The sequence below is a fragment of the Hippocampus comes genome, unplaced genomic scaffold, assembly GCF_001891065.2.
Source record: "Hippocampus comes isolate QL1 unplaced genomic scaffold, H_comes_QL1_v1.1 scaffold68, whole genome shotgun sequence".
Taxonomy (NCBI): Eukaryota; Metazoa; Chordata; class Actinopteri; order Syngnathiformes; family Syngnathidae; genus Hippocampus; species Hippocampus comes.
The window spans coordinates 3,952,580-3,975,192 of record NW_017805625.1 but is presented as its reverse complement, the minus strand read 5'-3'; the positions used below and the strand labels follow the sequence as shown (position 1 = coordinate 3,975,192).

Here is a 22,613-nt window from a genome sequence, read left to right as displayed (position 1 = left end):
GACAAATTGTGTGTCAATTTCATGTTTGTCGCAAATTGTCTTCACTTATTACAACAGTGAGCTTTGAGATCTTGCAATAGTTTTTGTGAATGTTCCTCACTTTAAACCATAACAATGATATGGCCTGCAACAAAAATGAATTTGACATCCCTATTTTAGCAGATGTGCTAACCACTTGTCCACCGTGCTGTCAGGTAAGACACAAGAGCATACAATCGACTATACTGTGGACATTCAGAGAATATATTCCTCAAATGTGCTGAAAAAAAGTTTTAATCACTATGTCTCTTCGCTTCATAACAAATCTTCAGACATCAACAGAATTTTTTATTCACCCCTACCCTTTCCTCATAACCTACGTAATCACTGTGCCAAGACAATAGTGTGGGTTGGTAGGCCCAAGGGCCTGTTCTAAAATAAAGTCAAAGTGATGGGATATTGTGATTTCTTTGGATTTACCAGAGCGATCATGTGAAAACATTTGCAGAGCAGATGGAAATGATGTGGTGTGTATCGATATTTGTCATTTCCTATCCTTTGTTAAACAATTTTGGTAATTATTGTGAGAAATGGTGAATGTGTTTACAATATGTAACTTTGTGCATTCAGCAGTGTGTATCAAACTGCAAACTGACGTCACTTTCTGTGTGCGTAGGACAGATGCTAAGTGTACTTCTTTAAAAGAAAAATAAATAAATACCGGTACATTCACTCTTGACACGTTTTCCACGTGGGTGCTGCCATTGAGTGGTGCGAAAAGAGAGAGAGAGAGAGAGAGAGAGAGAGAGAGAGAGAGAGAGAGAGAGAGAGAGAGAGAGAGAGAGGAGGAGGATTGCCTTGTTTCCCCAAACATGGTTCCAGCACCACTACGGCAGTCCAGTTTAGATGGAGGGAGTCGCCTAAAACCTGGATTGGATTCGCTGCAGTTGGGCGTGGGCTTTGGTGCCGTCAAATTGTCCCGCTTTCATCGATGAGAAATGGAACCCCGGGCTGTGTCGTGTGGTGAGGGGTGGGAAACGTTCCGCAATGAGCATTATCTGATAAACGCTCCTGTTCTATCCGAGCTCCTGCACTGCGCTCCAATATGTCACTCTTGGGAGAAAACTGCGTGTGGTCGGAGGAGGGAATACTGAGCTCGCGCTATTTCCACCCGGATGCCGGCTATTTATTTGCGGGCGTGTCGCTGAGTGAGCATGGCATCTGCGCACTTCACTTGTCCCGTGATAAACGCAGGGATTAGTGCGCACATACCAGCAGGTCGTTTTCCCGTGAGTCCATTTTTTTTCTTTTTCCAATTTTGTCGTTGTTGGTGCAATGGCATCAAGTGGATTTGTGCGTGCTATGAAGTCGCAACAAGGTGCACGCTGAGGTAAACTTGCACGGAGTAGAGCGCGCACGATCCCGGTGGGGTGGGTAGGGGGTGCTCTGGATCTTAAACAATCCCGAGGCCGTACATTGGGAGCTTCCGAACTGCGTCACTGCATGCGAGCGCAGCTGCAGGTAGGCGAGCCAGCACCGGAGAGGACCGCTCCTCATCCGCATCCTCCGCACACAATGCCGAGGGACTAAGACATTAGCAGGGATGCATGCAGCGGAGGATTCGAGCAAAGATCCTCCACTTGGATCAACGTTTTCCTCGGCGCCCGATTTGGACTCTGACATTAACGCCAATGCATTCAGGCCCATTTATGAAAACGGCGCGGATGACAATGTCAACGTCCCGAACACAGCACTGCGAGGAGCCAGCGACCCCAGCGCCTATCCCTCCTCGGACTACCGCGGACTGGTCCGTCAGAGGTTCATTCGGCGGAGTTTGTGGGTGTCGGACTCCGAGGAGCAGACGCTGGACACGGCGGAGTGTGCCAACAGCACGCCGGTGCTTAACATCGACCTGCGCTCCATCGTCGGCCGGACTCGGAACCGGACTTTACACGCCACGCGTGTGGGCCAGCAGGAGAAGTCGAGGCCGGAGGGTCAGGTGGACGTGAAGGACGACACCGGGAGCGCGGGGGACTGCGAGGAGAAACGTGACGCGTGCCAGAGCGAGGTCAAGGAAGAGGGCGTGTCACACGACGTCACAGGCAAAGCAGGAAGTGATGAGAACGAAGAGGAACCGGGAATGAAAGCTGTGTCCACCTCACCAGGGGGCCGCTTTCTCAAGTTCGACATTGAGTTGGGCAGGGGCTCCTTCAAGACGGTCTACAAGGGGCTTGACACGGAGACTTGGGTCGAAGTAGCATGGTGCGAACTCCAGGTAGGTTTCATGAGACCGGTGACGTCATAACTTCCATCATTTGTCATGAGATCCATCAATAGGGTCAAAATGCTGTTTCAAAAGTATCCGTCTTTATGAAAATACAAGACAGTAATTACCTGTACTGGTTTTTACAGATCAGGATTTTGGAACCGAATGCCGTTCAGCGAATTTGAAAACAACGATAACCGATCACCGAATCAATCACAAGAAACAGCATTTTTAACCGGCTTGTATATTTATCCTACTAGCCCATGCCACGAATAGCAAAAATCCACGTATAATTTACGCTCATTGAAATTCAATGTAAATGAATATATTGGTTGTGCTGTACAAGTCGCGGTGCCTGCAAACCTTTCAAATTTAGGAAAAGACAGCACTATTTATAATGAGTTGGACTCCACTTTTTCTAACTGACGTCATCTCACAGCAGAAGTGTGAAACACTTGAACTTCTTCACGCAGTCTTGGTAAACTTCGTTGGTGGCCTGTTGCTTTTAATATTGCCGCCTTAAAGGATTACGGGTAACAAATACCTCACTTGTTTTCTCAAAGTTGGTCAAGAGTAACCTCTGCAAAAGGTGGGATAATGGTTGTACGGATGCACCTTTTCTAAGCATTTCTCGAATTCAAACAACCCATCCTGGTTGGCACTCAGTCGCAGTCGCAGGACATATACAGTTAGACAAACAACTGAATGGGAACTGAACCTTACACTGCCCGCACCAAAGTCAGGCAAATGTACAATTACACCATCGGTGATCCAATCATATATCTCATTGTTGAATTAATACCACTTCAACAGTGTCAGATAAAATTGTCTATAGGTGTGAACGTGAGCCTGAATACGTGTTTTTCTGGATGTACACTGTGATGGGCTGAAACGTTGCAGTCTGCCTTTCGCCTGAATCAGCTGTGTTAGCATCCAGTTGCCCTTGACCTTAGTGAAAAACAAAGAACCACTATAAAGAGATGGATGCACCTATGAATTAATTAATTAAATGTATTTGTGTTGTCGCAATTCCAGAAACATGACACACGCATTTATGACCGGTATACAGTATTTTGGCCAAAGGTACACTTGCTGCTTGATAACTGCAAGTGCAATTTGACACATCACTAATCTGCTGCATACTGTATGATATAATCTAATGATCAGTTTAAATGCCATCCATGCGGCGAGCAGATTAGCCTAGATCTCAGATGCCCTTTCAGAACTTCAAATATTCTCTCTCACGGAATGTATTTTAACTTAAAAATGACTATCTGGCTGCGATTGGCTGGCAACTGGTTCAGGGTGGCCCCCCACCGATTGCCCGAAGACAGCTGGGATAGGCTCCAGCACCCCCCGCCACCCTTTTGAGGATGAAGCGGATCGGAAAATGGATGGATGGATGACTATCTGACTCAAGATGTACTTTGATTAGGTTAAATCGGTGCACTGTTTAGATGGAACAATCTGTGGTACAGGTGCAGCGGGCCATGAAGCCAAGACTGAGTCAGCAATTTAGCTCAATTTTATGATCTTGTAATTTACAATGAATTCCCTTCTTAATGGTTATAACATCGTGACTGAGGCTCACACGACCGTCAATGTCAATTTATTGATTCACTGCGGTTCTTGAAGGAAATGATCTTCTCTTGGGGAGGACTCACATGTGTGCTGACACCGATTTAATTTTTAACATGAGTTTTATTGTGATTGGTTCATTCTTAACACAACCAAATCCCGGTTGCAAGAGGGTGTGAACACTATTGAAAAGGTTATTATTATTTTTAATTATTGAGGCGTACATTTCATAGGTCACATTTATGCTGAAAAAATGTTTTGAAATTGTCTTGTTTCTTTTTTTTTTTCACAAAAACAAACATTTGAAAAGGGGTGTGTCAACTTTTGAATCTATTTTGACTCAAGATATTTTTGATGAGGGATTTCATTCAATGTACAATTACTTGACTAATTATTATGATTATTATTCCAATCATAGCACATACTCTGACAAACTGTTCAATAGAGTAACACCACGGGTTATTCAAGAGTGTCGTAAAAACAATATTTTTCAAAAAAATCCCAAAAATGTTAACCATTCACTTTTTTTTGCAATCATATGAAATATGCTATCTTTAATATTGAAGTAATCCATTCGAATCAGTTTTTTTTTAATTGAAGGGATGAAAGCATCTCCTGAAGAATGCTTCAATCTTAAGTATTTTCCGCCATCTGTCAAAAGAAAAAAAAAGAACGTCACGACAATGCAGGGCCACGGGGGTTAAATGTGTGCAATGTGCGACAGGGAAGACACGCTCTTCTGCATCAAGTATGGCCGTGCGTGCGTGGCTGTATTTATGTTGTCTGAGCAGCGTCTTAGGGGAGCTCTAGTGATGATTCAACCCTTCTGTGCCTGGCGACCAGGCCTTGCCCTTTCGAGCTTCCTTGCCTACGCACCTCTCTTAGAGCAAGGCACGCTTGCGTAGCTGTTGTATAAGTCACAGCATGAGATAGCAGAAAATAGGCGGCTCACATGAATCCGGACTTTTCAGGGGCGTGCTGCTGAATGCCGCAAAAAAAAAAAAAAAAAAAAAAAAAAACACGCTGAGGGAGTTGAATCAAACGAATTAGGCTACGATTTTGTGAAATACAGTAGCGACACCGTTTTCGAGCGCTCTGCCTCACCGCTCGGCATTTGATTGATCAGGTTGCGCTGAATTCTGAACATCAGTTCACATACCTCCCCAAGTGGTGCAACACAGTTGCGCCTGGGGAGCAAATCCTGCTGATGCAGCCCTCTGCATCAAGAGAGGGGGGTGGAAAGGGCGGCTTCAGGAGATTCAGTATTGCTTTTTTTTTTTTAAACACAGCTCAGGGATATATTAACAAGCTTCAGTCGGCAAAAGTCTTATTTTAACCACGGTTTAATGATCCTTGGCAACACGGTGACCTTGAGATTTAGTCCATTGGCCTCACAGTTCTGAGGTTCATATGAAAAAGATAAAAGGCAGTTTTCTATTTCATTTCAGCTGTCATTTAGACAAAGCATTTGAAATTGATTTGCAATTTTACAAAGCATATCGTTCCTTTGCCAATGGCTTGCCAGTTGACATTCGTGCAGCGCTGCAAAAGTTTTCTGTCCCCGCTGCAGCTCAGTGTCCAGTTTCAGAAATGTTGTCAATAGATTCGGAGATCGTGTTCCTGGATGTATTGCAGAGACAAGTGGTTCAATCAGTCCAGTGCTAGACATCCATCAATCCATTTTCCGATCCGCTTTATCCTCACAAGGGTCGCGGGGGGGTGCTGGAGCCTATCTCAGCCGTCTTCAGGCAGTAGGCGGGGGACACCCTGAACCGGTTTACAGCCAACCGAAGGGCACACAGAGACGAACAACCATCCGCGTTCAAGCTCACACCTAGGGACAAATTTGAGTGTTCAATCAGTCCGCCATGCATGTTTTTGGAATGTGGGAGAACATGCAAAGTCCACACAGGGAGGCCAAGAGCGTTGCAGGGCAGACGTAATCCGAGATGCATGAGGTTGCACACTGCTCAGGTCACAATGGCCTCCTGAAATCCGACTCCTCGGCATCGGTCTATAATCGATGCACACAAAAGTACAGCGTAACAATGTGAGTGTTACAAAGCAGTCTCATCATTTCGTTCAACAGTGCATGTTTGTGATGTGCTAACTCAAGCCGCAACAAAATTCATGTTCAGGTTGTTTATTATTTAGACAAGAATTCAAGGAAAGGCAGGGCCCGGTATACACGATGTACTTTAATCCCCTTTGTTGTTTGATTTCAGATCCACTCGATTGCAAGCCAGTGTGTGCATAAAAAGAAACAAAATCACGCAAATTTGCATCTTTCCTTTATTTGCATACGTGGATTGATCTCAAGACCCAACATGCAATGTCCGGAAATATGGGTCTGATGTGTACACTGTTGTATTTGTTCAACACATGAAAAGAAATGGGCTGAAAAGAGCCCCCATGTTTTCCTTTACGCCACAGTCGTGCCCACTCTCAACATGAGTCGCAGGCATTTCACAGTCACCTCCTGAAGTTACTCAAGCACGTTGTAAGAGCAGATTGAAAGGTGATTTTATCTCTAGTGTGTTTAGTTTTAAGGACCTCCTCCGATACCACATCATGGATACTGATAGTAAAATTGGGTGAATGTCAACGTACTTAAAAAGTAATTGTCTTCATGAACATTCCAAAGGAGCGGAAACTGTCCAAGGTGGAGAGGCAGAGGTTCAAGGAGGAGGCCGAGATGTTGAAGGCTCTTCAGCACCCCAACATTGTGAGATTTTATGACTTCTGGGAGTCGCCATTGAAAGGAAAGAAATGCATAGTTCTGGTGACGGAGCTCATGACCTCAGGGACACTGAAAACGTGAGTGAAAAGGGTTCACGATGTAAGTTAGCTCATCTCCCGCCATTTCCCACGGTTGTATTCAATTTCCCCTTTAAGGTATTTGAAGCGCTTCAAGGTGATGAAGCCCAAAGTTCTTCGGAGCTGGTGCAGACAGATCCTGAAGGGCCTCCATTTCCTCCATACCAGGACGCCCCCAATCATCCACAGGGACCTCAAGTGTGACAACATCTTCATCACGGGCCCCACGGGCTCTGTCAAGATCGGCGATCTGGGCTTGGCAACTCTGAAGAGGGCTTCCTTCGCTAAAAGTGTTATTGGTTAGCCATTAATTTGACACCTTAGTAAATTTTGTTGGGGTTTTTTTCTTGGCCAATTCTGATGCTTAGAAGAAAAAAAATCTAATGAGTCAGTGATGGATTCTTTGAAAAATATCAAATGGCTAAAACATTTTAAATACTCTTGTCCTTTAGTCTTTCGTTAACTTTCCAACACATAGGAATTTTCAAGAACCAAAACAAAGTCCAAAAATACTCTGAACTGATGAATTTAGCTTGATATTTAGGCCACAAATACATGCAGTACATCCAGTCAGGAACATAATAAGTCAAGTTAATGCATAATGTCCTTCAACGTTGAATCACATTTCTTCTACTCCAGTTTTCTCTTCTACTCATGAAGTGATGCCTTCAAAAAAAAAAAACAGCAATGACTTTTTCACATGTGGAAATGTCACCTTTTGGCAGAGTTACGTTTGAAATACGCACACCAAGCATGACTACAAATATTTTCAAAATATATCTTACGGAGATTGTGTGAGTAACATACTGTCAGTCATGTCTGTCTTTTACTTCCTGCCCATATCTACTGAACAGAATTTACAGTTTCATGAGAAAGTAAGATTATATTGGCTTTTAATTGGCAAAACTCGTCCTGATTCTTATTCTTAATTTCCAAAAAGGCCTGCCGCTATAATTGGCCGTCCGATTAATTGGTCGGGCCCTAGCGATTAGTTTCTTTCAGCTCTAAATTTAATTATTAGCGGTACTCTTGCTCCACCCGAGGCTCCATTCATTAATCACTTTGTGTCAATGGTCTAGGCACACCAGAGTTCATGGCCCCAGAGATGTACGAGGAGCACTACGATGAGGCTGTGGATGTCTACGCCTTCGGCATGTGCATGCTGGAGATGGCCACATCAGAATACCCGTACTCTGAATGTCAAAACGCAGCACAAATCTACCGCAAAGTCACCAGCGTGAGTCTCCATTCAGCTTTCTTAAATTACAAATGGTTATGATTTTTTTTTTCTTTTAAAATCAAGGTAAAGTGAAATTAAATACGTTACCTGAATGTGACTCACTACAGAGTGCCCTCATCACCTCATTATTGACTGAATTGTTGCACATATTTTGTTAAGTTTCATTTTTTGGAAAGTCACTTTGCTATTCTAATAATTTTAAACAATTGACATGCGACTGCTCCTTTAGTTCAAACGTGTCAGAAACACAATCATATGCAACATGCAAACATATTCTGTGGTCTTTAGAAACAAGTACTGTAGATCTACTGAAGTTTCGCGTAAGCTTTATTTTAGTTTGCTCACTGTCTACTTCTTCTCGACATCACCAGTGAACTAGCTGTCACACAACTGCCACCTTCAGGTTATGACGTGCACAACGGAGTGGACAGTCCGGTAGCTTTAAAATGTCTTATAAACCAGCGCAAGATTATTCAAATGAAAAAATGGAAGTCCCACAAAGGACGATTAAAAACAGTTGAAGTGCATTTTTGGAGTGTTTTCCCTGTGTTTTTGCTCATGCTACCGCAGTGTAATTTGTGCCATCCTCTTGCTACCTTGACTTAAGTTTTTCTCTCCCCCCAGGGGGTAAAACCTGCCAGCTACAGCAAAGTAAGCGACCCAGAAATTAAGGAGATAATTGGGGAGTGCATCTGTCACAGATGGGAGGAAAGGTCAGCGTGTGACAAAACTCATGCATGCATGTCGAGGCTGACCTACAGCCTTAACTCTGTTGTTGTGCTGCTGCTCCTGTGTTATGACGTCAACACCAGTATTTGGCTGTGACACAGTTCATGTTTGTGTGCTGTGCTTCATTCAGTGACCTGAGTAGCTGTTGTTTTGCTCCTTTCCCGCAGGTACTCCATCAAGGACCTTTTGAACCACGCCTTCTTTGCAGAAGATACAGGTGTTAGAGTGGAGCTCAATGAAGAGGATGACGGGAAAAAATCCTCCATCGCATTGAAGCTGTGGGTTGAGGATCCAAAGAAGCTGAAGGGGAAGTACAAGGATACTGGTGCAATTGAATTCACTTTTAACTTGGCGAACGAGGACCCGGAAGTTGTTGCGCAAGAAATGGTAAACTCTATACTGTACTACAAAAGCACAACAACAAACATAATATGTTACATGAATAGTTCTCAGGAAAATGAGACCGTTATTATCATTTTTTATTTTTTGAGACAGATTTTTTCCATTACAGCATGTGCGGTCATTAGATTGTGCACTTGAGTCCTAAATAACTGGTTGGTGAGTGCACAATACACAGTACGTGTTTGAATGATGCACCTTATTAAATGAAGACATTTAATCCCAGTCGCTACAATGTGTCAGAAAACTTGTCATATCTGTGATCTATATCTGTCATTGTCTTGTCAAACTAGTTGAGAATGAATCAACAGCGCCTCCACTGGTTACAGCCAAGTGGAACACTCCATTGTACCTCCAATGAAAAGACTTATTGATGTGTCTGTTTAATATACAATATGTGCTGTATTTACTTAGAGCGTCTCCTGTGTGTCTCATAGGTGGAGTCTGGCTTTTTTCTGGACTGCGATGTCAAGGTTGTTGGGAAGTCAATCCGGGACCGTGTGGCCCTGATCAAATGGAGAAGGGAGCGCACTGTCTCACCGGGAAACGGCGAGGGATCTGTTAAGAAGATGCAGCAGAACCTCCTGCAGGTGCCCGGACAACAGGGGACCATGTTGGCTGCAACTGAGTATGACGACCAAGAGGTGGAGCAGCAGACCTTGATTTGTACAGTCCCCATCACCACAGCGACTACATGTGAGAATGTGCAAATGAATTAACCTGCATGCTATGTCATCACTCTTAAAAAAAACAAAAAAAAAAAAACAATGTCCTTGTCCCCGCTTTGTCCTTTCTGCGATTAATGACAAAGTTCTCTCTTACAGCCGACAGTGGCGTGAGCTCCGCCATGCAATTGGAGGATCTCAGCAAACATCAAAATGGCTCCTACCAGTCGCCGCCTGAGACCATCTGCGCGGTTCAGTCAGTCTACAGCCCTCCTGCGCAGCTGGAGTCTTCAGTGCAGCAGGCCCCCTACCAACAAACCACAGCACAGGCTTCGCAGGACCAGTTCATACAAGAATCCACACAGTTGCATCAGGGAGCCTACCAGCAAACTACAGGTCAGCTGCATGCTGGGACCTACCAACAACCTGCTGCACAATTGCGCCTGGGGCCAGATAATGCTCAAACAGTAAGGATATTGAATATCTCCTCCCTTTTTTTTTCTTCTTACAGTCAACTATCTCTGCATGTTGTAATAACATGTTTTTATGTCCTTTCTTGGAATGATATCTGATCAGAATCACCACAGTGATCCCTTTGTAAGCCAGGGCATCACCACTAGGGGCGCTGTGTGCCCCAGCTATGGAAGTGACTCCCAGATTGAGAGGTTCCAATGTAGGACTCACTCAAGAGTGTGTTTGTCCTGCTCGTCTGCCAGAGACAGTTTATTTTCTAACTGTTCCCAAAGCCCGTCTTTCAGATCTGCCCGCCTATCCCCCCATGACTTTTCTCATCATGACTCAGCGAATTGCTCCACTTCACCTCTCCATCCCCTGAAGCCGCCCCGCCCCTCAGAGCAACGACTCAGCATCCCATGCAGGCCGCAGCCTGACCGCCACTGTGGGAATTGCTTGTCTCTCCACCGGTGGGACAGGACCAGGAGAAAGGGTTCTTTGGGACACGCCCATGTTCACTCTTTGCTCACATCTGCCCAGATGACTTCAATCTCGAAACCGGCCTCATCCACATCCTGTCCGCTCAATCTACATTATGTTTTGACCTCGTCGAAACGTCGCTCCCCACCGATGATTTTGCCTGACCCACCTTCAAATGTTGACCTGTGCAGGACTCTATTTGAGGGCGGAGATCTCAGTCATCTTAACCGCTGTCTCCATCACATCGTCGGCCGCAGAACAAGTTCACCTACACTTTCAGAGAGTGGTGCTAACCGTCACGCGTCCTCTTTGTTTGAGCACGTAGACAAGAGTCAGAGTCTAAAAGTCCCAGTGTTCTCTACTTACTCCGATCCGGACAAACGCCTCCTCTTACCAAGATGTCAGAAAAAAGGCAGAGCAGATACACTGGTAGGTTAGAGAAGGAAGGTGTTGGGCAAACACTGCTCCTGCGGCAGCCTGCTGCATTTTTTATGATCCCGCAAGCTGCTTCTTTCTGTAAGCCTCTCAATAGAAATGTACAACAAGCAATCTTTGCTCCCGCTTATCCAAAATGATGCCTTCATTTTAGATAGGCTGTGCAATGGTTCACAAAATAATACGCAGGCCCAGTGAGTCATGCCACTGCAATTCCCCCCATTCTATCCAGCTCTCCTCTTGGATTCCTGCCCAACAAGATATACTACCTTTTGCCTGCTTCAGCACTCAGAGAATTTTGACCTTGAGCTTGAGTTAGCGCTCGCTATACAAACACTTTTGCGTGATGAGTCATTGTGTAGTCAACGTGGGCTGTCATATTTGTTTTCTGACAGACAGTTTCTGCTCCATCGACGCCAGCCCCGCCTACGCACCCCAGTGGACAGACAGCACAGAGCTTCCCAGCTGCGACGCCCATCGTACAGACGCAGTTTACTGCTCAACTAGGCCAGGACCAGGTACTTCACTGAAACGGTTTACATTTGTGATATCAACACAACAGAAAGCATAACAAGAGGTTCTCCGTTTTGTTTAGTTGACATCAACACAACTGCATAGATGTGGGTATGGTTTTTGGTTTTACCAACTAACATAGGCCCAAGTAGCTATCCTCCTTTTCAAGTTGAAAAAAAGGTGTCAGAAGTCTTCACTTTATTGTGGCAGATATTCTTTAACTGCACAAACATGCATCTTTCTTTCCAAAGCCAAACTCACCCTGAACCCTTTTTTTGGTATGTGACTTGGGAACTTTTGTGCCACGATGGTGGGTCAGAAGAAATAAGACGATGCCATCCAGTCCTTTGAACTGGTTGGGGCCAGGATTGGGGCTTACGGCCATAACCGTTCTATGTATGGATCTGAGGACTCCTGGGTTTGTGGGTAGTCGCGGATGCATGTACATATACATGAATTCCTTTAAATACTGAGTATCATGATGCCAGTTGAACTGTGGTTTTCATTTATATTCTTACATAAACACAGTATTTGATTATCTTTCTTAGCAATTATCTGCTGACCAGACTACAGCTCACCCGAGTCCTCCTGACTTAGCGACCGGTTTTCCACAGTCCGCCACCAGTGCGCCCCCTCCTCTACTACCCCTGCACATCAGCACACAGGTGTGTCATAAGAAGTTGCCGTCAACGGTCACATAAGGTTGTTTCAGGAAAATATGCGTGGGACATGACACCTGTGCAAACCTTGTTTGTATTGAATGGGTGACTTTTTTCATTGTGTATCATTTTCCCTTTTTTCTTTCCCAGTTTCCCTCACCATATTGTGTTCAAGCAGGGGGCCTCAAGCCTCCACCTATCTCCCCCGCTCCTTTAGCTAGCCCTTATTACTCACCTTCACCCCACCCCACCATCATTCCCCTGAATCCTCCTTCTGCTTTTAGCATCCTCCAGTCCGCACCTCAGCAGGTGTCCAGTGTAGCACTCCCTGGCACATTCCCTGCTCTGACCATGTCCTTTGCAGTGCCGCAGCAGCAGAGTGGCCCAACCGCATCCTATCTAAACATTAGTAGCTTCCATTACACCCCTTCCTTACCTCTCTCCCAGGCACAACCTACCCCATACCCCGTTTCCTACCCTGAGCAAGAAGTGGCTGAACAGGTGAATATTTGACATGTAGTTCTAAACTGTGATGGTTGGGTGATTGGAAATGAGGTGGACAAATGGTGCTTAGCCCTTGGTGCAATGCATGCCCAGGTCATGCATTTGGGCATTTGGAAGCCATTTTCTTTATCTACTAATCTATTCCCCAAATATGCTTCTTTTTTTTTGTCCTAGGTGCAGACAAACACTCCACAGTCAAATTTAGAAGGTGTTCAACTTTTAGCCCCAGTTGAACCTGTTCTACCTACTACTCAGATTCCTGTCTGGGGAAGTGGAACAGATATAGAAACTGCTGCAGCTGGCACGGATTTAAATGTAACCGCTACCTTTCACACCTCAGCATCACTCTCAGCTGCAGCGGATCTCGAAACCCAAACCTCAGCACAAACTGCAGCTTTGATCCAGCCAAAAAGCCAAGCAGCAGGCCAAATGCCGGCTCAGTCTGCTGCTTCGGTTTCATTTCAAGCCGCAGCTTTAGCCGCAGCTGAAACCCCAATTTCAATATCAGGTTCACCAAAAGTCTCATCTTCAGCCTTAGATGATTCCTCGGCATCGGGACAAACCCAGATCTCTGTACCTGTGTTGGTCTCAGTACCAAACTCCGTCCCGCCACCAGCTGCGCCTGCTACTCCTGCTCCCACTTCTGTCCCAGCTTCAGTTCTGCAGTCTGCTGGAATCCAGACAGCAGTCTCAATGACATCCGAATGTATAAGCCAGCCAAAAGCTGGTCCGAAAAAAGAAACACCATCTACTTCTTCCACCTTACAGCAAGATACCTGCACCGAGGTATGGCGGAAACTAGACTGCCTATCATTTATCGTGAAGTGGGTAATATATTACATTTTGAGTTCTACATGCCTTATTAATAACACCTGCAAATCAACAAAGAATAATACAAATATGCTAACTTTTTTTTTTTTTAATTCAACCAGCTTAGTGAAATTTCCCTGCGTTTTCTCTCTTCAGGATGTGTTTCACGAAAAAACAGTCTCAATGCCCAACTATGCCTATGACAGGTGTGTGTGCATTTTTCAAGCAATTCTTTGATTCTGTTCATTAACTAAAAATGGTCATTACTGTATTCGTGTGCCTCAACAACAGTGTTTTGTTTTTCGTTTTTTTTCTCCCAGCCCCTTCTCTGATGTTGCATCAAGTAAAGAAGCAAGTGATGGCTATGACAGCTTGGCCAGTGGAGGAAAGGGGGAAGGAAAACACAGAAAACATCATCGCAAGTCAACTCGGACGCGCTCTCGGCAAGAAAAGATGAGCAAACCCAAACTGAGCATGCTCAATGTGAGAAACAGGAATCATCTGTTTTCCAAGGTTACACTTTCCTCAAACCAGATTCTCGTTTGCAAAATGTGACCTCTGCACTTACAGGTTTGCAACACGGGTGACAAGATGGTTGAATGTCAGCTGGAGACTCACAATCACAAAATGGTGACGTTTAAATTTGATCTGGATGGTGATGCTCCAGAGGAAATTGCCACATACATGGTTTGTCCAACATTTGAACTTGATGTTCATGTTCTTTCTCATCTAGTGTCGTGCTTGTGCTTGAACATGTGGCATTGTTTGACTTTAGGTGGAGAATGGATTTATCCTTCCTTTAGAAAAAGAGATCTTCATCGACCAGTTAAAGGACATTGTAGATAAAGCCGAAGACATGTTGAATGACGACACGGCGGGGGAGAGGGTATCGACTTTGAATTCCAGCCCGTTACAAGGCCAGACCTCTGACGGACAAGTAGGAGAGGTAATGGAAGTGGAGCAACATTTCTCCCAAAATAAATGATTAATAGAGTGAATAGAATACATTATACGTACACAAGTATGAGATTTTCCCTGAATTTGTCAATGCTTTTCCGGTTACGTTCTTCCAACTGTTCCAGCAAGACCGTGTGCAAAAAAATAAAAAAATCAAGGTGCATAAATGTATGGTTGGATGCGTGTGGCTCATTCTCGGGTACAGTGTCTGTCACCCGTGACCTCACACATTTTATAATTAGCCAAATATACACTCCCAACAGCTCGTATCGAGTCTTGTTGTGGAAGCTGTTGAAGCTCCGAAATGGGGATCAACTCCATATTTTCCTCCATGAGTTCTTCGTAAAATACTTTTGGCCATATTGTGATTCAAGATTCAACAAAGGGAAATTTGCATCTATCACAAGTGTCTTTTCTTACTACAGAGTCAACAATCTGGAGCATCCCAGCCGGTCTACCAGCAGAATGGTAAAGCACTTTAAATCCCTCACAGTCAAAGACTTTTCATCATTCTCTTGTTAATTTTCGAAGCGCGTGGGTTTTGCAGTTCTTCACACAGGAAAGCGATGGTTCATAATCTGTCCTGTGGAGGAGACCCCCTTTTCCAGCCAGGAGCCCACATCTGAGGGTACAACTTCGCAGTCTCCCAGCAGTTCAGCCAACACGCATCTGCCAGGCAGGCCTTCCACATCCCGGGGTGACTACTTTTTCATCTGCTGTGAAAAATTCGGATTACATTTAAGGCAGCTGGATGAAAATGCATCATAAATCTTTTCGTGGAGTATGTCGAAAAGAAATGTGACATTGTTATGATCCCTTTGTGGGTTTTTTTTCTGTAGCTGAGGAGGGCTCATCCTCTACGATGTCTGGTGGCAGTGGAGGTTTCATCCATGACGTGTATGGCTTCTGTAGTCCCCCGGTTATGTCCAACACAGACCCTCTCCTCTTGGCCAGCCTGTCTCCTCCGGTGTCTGCCCCTCCGGCTCTTCAGTCGGTACCGTCATTGGAGCCAATCAGCGGTGTGCATCAAGCCCAGCCGGCCAGAGCTCAAACTTTGCCACCTTCATCTCCACAACCCCCTTTTCAAATGGACGAACCACAAGGATCCCCCGCGGCCGCCACCTCCCCTATTCACTCCACTTCACATATGGCGGACCTCACCTGTCCTGTTTCTGTGGCGGAGGAAATACCCTGCTGTCCTCTGGTCATGCCCCTGTCTCTGGATGTAAGCAGCTCGCCGGGCGGGTCCCCGCTCACTCCTCTTCCACCCCAGGAGCCCGGTTCAGCCAAAGAGTCGCTGTCTCTCTCATACGCCACCGCCGCCGCGCGCAATGAGCGCTCGCAGCAGCCTGTGGTGCTTCACCAGCCTTTCTCCAGTGTGGGAGGGGCCAAAGTGTCCTCACTGCCCCAGAGCCCGGCGCCAACGCAGCACGGCGGAGGACCGGGCGAGTCAGACGGGGAAGGGCGACTGGGTCGCGGAGGCTTTGTGGACAGCACCATCAAAACACTAGATGAGAAACTTCGGAACTTGCTCTACCAGGAATACGCTCCCATGTATCCATCGGGAAGCACAGCGGATACACCAGGTTCTGGTACAGAGTACATCCAATCTCCTCCTGGTCCAGACAGTGCCACGGGCGGGTCAGGAAACAGTACACCAGGTCCAATGGAGGAGAGTCGCTACAGAGCAGGAGAACAACTGGTAGGTTCGGTAAACAGTACTGATCCTTTAGGTTATATTCATGTTTGCTTGACAAAATTCGTGACAGGGCACCAAACTGGTCTGATGCTTTAGCTACAGTGCATTTTTATCACTCAAGATTTTCTTGTGATAGCTACAAGTCAACAAACACTCATGACTGTTACCCGTTTTGTCCATCGTCTCCTATAGCCTCAAATTCCTGAGAGAATGGATAGTTTGAGCACTCTGAGTGACTCGGCTGTGTGTGGTATGTACTGTGCTGTCTTAAATCAGGACATTTTCAAACATTGTGCTTCACTGTTCATGCGTTCCTCAATGTTTCTTGCTTTTTTTTTTTTGGTGTGTGTGCGTTAACTTGAAATTATCTGCAGCATCCCATTCCAAAAGGCATGTTTCTCACTCTGTCTCCTGCTCTGGGACAAGAGGCCGGTTTAAGGTGTGTTTAGATGCAAAAAAAAAAACTCAACTGAGTACAGCAGGGCACACTCATCTCTCTCTTTTTTGTCAGATAATCTCAGTTCCTCCCGAAGTGGCCAACAAGCGTGATGTGAAGCAGAGGAGCTGGAGCAGCGTGGCGTCGCCAGCACATCCTGCCGGTTACAATGTTCCCACTGAGGGATTGACTCCCTCCACCACCATCGGTCGCTTCTCCGTGGTCAGCACCGAGGATGACATCACGCAGAGGACACGTTGCAGTCGCTACTCTGCACCTCCTGACTTCTATCTGGACACGCCTTCCTCCGTGGCTACCCAGGGCTCCTTGCCTCATACCATCACCTCAGCCTCCGTACCTGTTGACATCACAGTCCACGCTCGCTTCCTCTCGTCAGACTCGGGGGCCGAGAGCAGCCCTGCCAAACTGGCCCCTGCTACCCCGAGTCAACACACTCGCTCTGAGCGCAGAGGAAGTGACCTGATGAAGAGGGCGGTGGCCTTCCTCAGACGTTCAGGGCGCAGCAGCAGCGTGCAGAGTTCGGATTCTCCGAGCAGGCATGGAGGCGTGTACGGATCGGCCTACGCCAGCAGCGATAATGACTCGGAGATGGAGGACTCCGACATGAAGAGAGAACTACAGACGCTCCGGGAGAAGTGAGCAATACTGTACAAGTCTTTATAGCGTGAATGATAACAATCAGACATTCAGGATTGGCTCGGATTAGGGTTGATGATGGTTTCTGGTAGGACAATATGGTGTGCTAGTGGCTAACACGTTTGAATCACAGACTAGGTTCTGGGTTTGATTCTTGCACTGTAAAAAAAAAAGCACGATTAAAAAAATACAATGAGATGTATTATTGAAGAAATGAGCTTTACTTTCTTGCTCCGATTCCTTCAGGCATTTGAGGGAGATCTCTGAGCTGCAGGCCCATCAGAGAGGAGAAGTGGAGTTGCTCTATCTCAGACTGGGCAAAGTCCCTCCCTCCGGCCTGATGTACTCGCACGTTGCACCCCCTACAGGTCGCAGAAAAAGGTCCGGCAAGCACAGGCTAAAACCTGGCAAGCTCCTCAGCCCTCTGGTTCAGCAATTTCGACATGTCACAAATAAATCTGGTGACTCCAGCAGACCCAGTGAGTATCATAATGTACTGTATCATTTCTACATCATTCCCATAACTCTCTCTTTCATAGAATCGATTCCCACAACCACTCCGATACCACTTCTCGCCACAATTTTCAGTCCCATCTAAATACTCATCCGTTTTGTTCCTAATTATTGTTATTTTTTATGAGTGCTGTATACCCAATGTAAATACAGAATAAAATAATCCTCCTAAATGTTGTGTAGGATGGATACCACCCTGATGTATGTGTTTATCCTTAGCTGTCCAAGGAACAGGTGAGGCAACTGTGAGTTTGAACGGCTCTCCGGCCAAGGCGTCCGTTGCAAGGGACCCATCCTGTCCCAGTCAAATTCCCAGCTCCACCTCGGAACCCGTGCAGACTCAGCAGCCCTGCTCCCTCAAGGGCTCCTTGTCCTCCGATAACATTTATGCTACACTATATGCTGGGGACGGCACGAGCACACAAGCTCCACCAGGACTAGGTGAGAGCTAACAAAGCAACACATTACTGACATTGGACCAACATATGAACTGGTTCCTGTGGCATTTATTTGAATGTGTGTTCTTCTTACTCTGGTGTCTTCTCTCCTTTTTGATTATACTCCTATCCAGGCTGGGCTCATTACCCTCAACCAAGCGAGAGAGTGGCTTATAAATCCAGTAGCAAGCCCAGAGCTAGATTTCTCAGTGGGCCTGTGCCTTTATCTATCTGTTTGTATCTCTTCTCTTGCTGCTTTGCTGCCCTTATTTTGCGTCTCTGTCTTTCCTGTTACACACATCATGGTCTTTACATTTTGTTCAGCTTGTTTGCTTTTTTTTTTTTCCACTTGTTTTTTTCCGACATTTTACCGTGGTTTCTACATTATGTCCGGTTTATTCAAATAGCTGCAGAGTTGACAAATTGGTAATTTGACATGAAGGTGTAAAGGTATGATTTCAATTTGGCTAGTCACTTATGGAAAAACAAAAAGTATTTTACATGTGAACTAAAATAAAGTGAAAAGAAAAAGGACAACTTTGACGAATGGTATGGCATAGGTTTGGATAAACACAATATTTGCTCGCATGAACTGTCAGTGCACCGTCCCAGATCCAAACTGGTTGAAGCACTCACTGGCCACAACGTGCTTATCGAATAATGTATGCTACATGAACCGCATCAAAAGTTCCACTGCTGCTTCTAATGCTTCGTTTGCTTCATGACAAAACAGCTCCCAGTATGAGGCAAGGCAGTTCTCCATCCGCGTAAACGACAATGTTATTGTTCAATAATGAACGACAAGACATTGCGTGTGAATGCTTAATGCTCCTCATAACTCATCATTATTCATTACCTTATGTATAGAATATTGATGAGGCCTTGTATTGTTTCTCATGTGATGCGTAGGTGGTCAGTGAGTGTGTGAGCGGCTGAGTCAGTCACATTATATTTACAGTCTGCAATATCAGGCATGTATCTTCATAAGTCTTTATCTCTGCTCCTCACGCTGCACTTTGCTGTTACGCTTATTTCACGAGGCTGACCATTTTGCTTCTAATTCAAGTTTAGCGTCTTTTTTATTTTTATTTTTTGCTTTGTTTTTCAGCATCTTTGTTAATGCATCTTGTGGTCACGTACGCTATTCTTGTCAAAAACGAGTCTGAGACAAGTTTTATAAACTCTTGTTTTGTCTCGTAGGGTCAACACTGAAGCGATTGTGTCTTGGCAAAGAGCGAGGCAACAGTATGTAGTTCATTTATGTATGTCAATGACTTTGCAATCATGTTGCTTACGTCAGTGTTTCCCAACCTTTATTTAGCCACGGCTCCCATTTTACATCAGACCAAAAAAACTCACGGCTCGCTATCAAAAAAAAAAAAAAAAAAATCCTCAATAGTACCAACCATTTAATTGTTCTGTCTGTCACTATACATCACTCGCAGAGATACAGTAGATTAAAAAAGTTAATAAAAGGAAAATCATCGAGAGAGAGAGAGAGAGAGAGAGAGAGAGTATAAATAAATTGTTCATCTTGATGAATTAATTGCAGTTCCTTCTGGTATGCGCAACTTGGCCACCGGGGGCAGTATAACGCAATCATGCAGACACAAACAAAGAGGAGATTCACAACTGCTCTATGTGACTCAGAATCCTGCAGTAATTTCAGTATTTTTGGCAGAGGATAAAGAATACAGGCCTGTGAGTATTATATTGATTGTTTACATATGTTGCCGCACTGTGTTCAAACATCCGTTGCTTCAATCGTTCATTTACGGCAAGTTCCATTAGTAGTTAAACCCCGCCTACTCGCTGTTCGGCACTCACAGATTTCTTTTGGGTTGCTATTTTTTCCACCAAAATGTTGAAATATTTTTCAGATTTTGGAATTTTTCTTCCCCACATTTTACCCATTTTTCAACCAAACACTTTTCATTTGCAAGTCAGAGCGAAATATTAACAACTTGTGTCTCGGAGAACTTGTGAGTCGGGTCAGTCATTTCTCAAGGTTCCACTGAAATAATTTCCGAACTTTCCCTGGTTGGGAATCACTGGCGTACATCACTGTAGTCCTCATCATGAGAGAATTATGCCATGTGTGCTGTGTTTTTGTCTCATGGCAGGGCCCAGTACTGGGCTAGGAGCTGTTAATCTATCACAGCAGCCACCCACCATTGCCACGCCTCCTCCTCATCAGCCAGTGTTGGGATTGGCACAAGCGCAAGCCAATAATAGCAACAACAAGACGGCAACCTACGCCGGTTCATCCATCAACTTGCCTGAAGATCTGCAAAGACTGATGGATGACTGGAAGCAGGAGGTTCTTATTGTCACTCACAGGCCCCGCACGAACTCCTTGCGCATTGGGGGGCCGCAACTTTTGGATCAGATGGTTGCCCCAAGTCAGGTGCCAAGTACATCAGAGGTGAGTTTGTAGTATATCACACATAGGTATTACAAACAGCGTGAAAAAAATTGCAATTGTTCATTTTATGGATTTTTTTCCCCCACAAAAATTAACAGGTTTATAATGACACTCTTTATTTGAAAATAAATCGATAATACCTTAAACGACCACATGAGTAGGCCTAAAAATGTGTTTTTGCGGCTTTGGAATGACATGCTGGACAAACATAGAATGTCAATACTATTCAGATTTTGTACGAGTTGATTTTTATGGGAAAATGCACAAAATGAGTTCTTGCGGTAAATGTTGGCTGACTGTTCAACGGTTTTGTGCCGCCCTTGAAAAGTGATTTTTATGCAAGAGAGCCTGAAACAAAAATAAATCACAGTATGTGGTTAGTTTATTGCTTGAAACACTTTAGTTGTTGAATAGTGGATGTTTTATACTTGCATTGAGAAAAGTATTATCAAAAATGAAATCCATTGTAGAGTAAAAGCACTTATTTGGCACGTATTTTGTCCATAGTTTAAATTTTCGTCATCCATCTGGTTAGGAAGCGCGTGGCCCCCGAGTAGCACTGATGAAAACTCATGGGCCCTTCCATCTTTTAAGTTGCCAATCTCTGATCTAATCCATTATCCAAATCAAGGTGTCATCGTGGATGACGCCGGGTGTGGAAAGCGGCCATCTTCCCCCGTCATGGCCTGACAGCGCCGGCATGGCGATGACCAACGTATCCTCCACAAGGCCCGGCAGGGTTTGTCAGCTACTCTCGCCCGTCCCACGCCGGGTCTCTTCCTCTCCTCTCGCTCTTAGCCAATCACCTGGCGTGGCCCTCGCCCTTCCTTCCGGAATCTTTGCCTTTCCCGGCACTCCCGCAAGCCAGGATGATTCCATCCAAAGTGCAACATATCAGCTGCCGGACCCCAAAGCAAAAACTCTTTAATCTGAGTAGCAATGTGTCTTCCAAGTCTTGTACCAAAAAGCAATGTCACAGTAGTTCTAGTCCATGACGTTCATATCGTGTATATAATGTATTTAAGCAGCGCCTATGTTACCATTGGCGCATCCTCTGGCCTCTCATTTGCATACCTCATGTTCATATCATGCCATATTCTCATTGACTGCAGAGCAGTGGTAGATTGGAAGTTGGTTTCTAACTGCTGATTCACATCATTGCTTGTATATAAATTGTAATGTATTCAGAATTGTTACATCCATTGGTGAGATTTACAGAGTTGTGTTGCTCGTCACCCGACGAGCAAGCTCCCGCGTGTAATATAGGAGTTCCTGTTAGTTTGTACACCTCACAGCGGATGATGCTTAGCTTGTTGCTGCAGCTGCTCTGTGTGTGTGTGTGTGCGTGCGTGCGTGTGTGTCTCAGTGCAATTTTTCAGCAGTGAGCATCAACGGCTGCCACTGTGAAAACTCTGGACCAGACGAGCCGACTTGCTTACTCAGCCCAAGGTTGTGTGTTCCCAATTCTTTTTTTTTTTTGTTCTCACCAATGAAACATTTCCAGCACAAGCACTTGGACTATTACCGAGAGATTGGAAGGAACTTTATCTTCTGGTGAAAACCAGTTGTGAGTGTGCCTTGTATGGTAATTTCTGAAGATGAGCATTTAGGTCCGAAGCAGCCATGAGTTATTCTCAATATATCCTTAAATTATGTGATAAGAATTAGCAAAATGGACAGAAAAAAAAACAATTTCGCTGAAATGCTATAATGTCATCGCATTGCTGGTCATAAAATATCACAGGTTGTGAAAAAAATAATAATCACCTATACAATGTGCTTAAATCAATCCAAATCAAGACCCCCACCCCCACACACACACACACACACACACACACACACACACACACACACACACACACACACACACACCTTGACTTGTTTAAGTCTACAGTGAATACATTGACATTCACAATGTGGTGATGAAAGCAAAATTTCAGGAAGAGCTTCCCCAAAGAGCTC

General features: G+C 45.0%; 1 protein-coding gene across 5 annotated transcripts; it reads left to right on the top strand.

Moving 5' to 3' along the window:
- Nucleotides 1-233: 233 nt before the first annotated feature.
- wnk2 (WNK lysine deficient protein kinase 2) lies at nucleotides 234-22,400 on the top strand. Of its 5 annotated transcripts, none has more exons than XM_019880667.1 (28): nucleotides 234-2,254; nucleotides 6,468-6,640; nucleotides 6,719-6,939; nucleotides 7,720-7,877; nucleotides 8,505-8,593; nucleotides 8,777-8,996; nucleotides 9,446-9,704; nucleotides 9,833-10,140; nucleotides 11,437-11,559; nucleotides 12,103-12,219; nucleotides 12,364-12,714; nucleotides 12,892-13,503; nucleotides 13,684-13,733; nucleotides 13,848-14,010; nucleotides 14,098-14,214; nucleotides 14,303-14,473; nucleotides 14,910-14,952; nucleotides 15,032-15,181; nucleotides 15,324-16,186; nucleotides 16,376-16,433; nucleotides 16,558-16,622; nucleotides 16,695-17,275; nucleotides 17,523-17,755; nucleotides 18,009-18,230; nucleotides 18,361-18,435; nucleotides 19,427-19,471; nucleotides 20,350-20,651; nucleotides 21,283-22,400. In XM_019880667.1, exons 1-28 carry the CDS (start codon nucleotides 1,583-1,585, stop codon nucleotides 21,577-21,579), a joined length of 6,738 nt encoding a protein of 2,245 aa, XP_019736226.1. In that variant the 5' UTR covers nucleotides 234-1,582; the 3' UTR covers nucleotides 21,580-22,400. The 5 variants fall into 5 exon arrangements, with proteins under 5 accessions (XP_019736226.1, XP_019736224.1, XP_019736229.1 ...); XM_019880665.1 differs by having other exon boundaries at nucleotides 18,361-18,459; XM_019880670.1 differs by lacking the exon at nucleotides 12,364-12,714 and having other exon boundaries at nucleotides 18,361-18,459.
- Nucleotides 22,401-22,613: the final 213 nt, after the last annotated feature.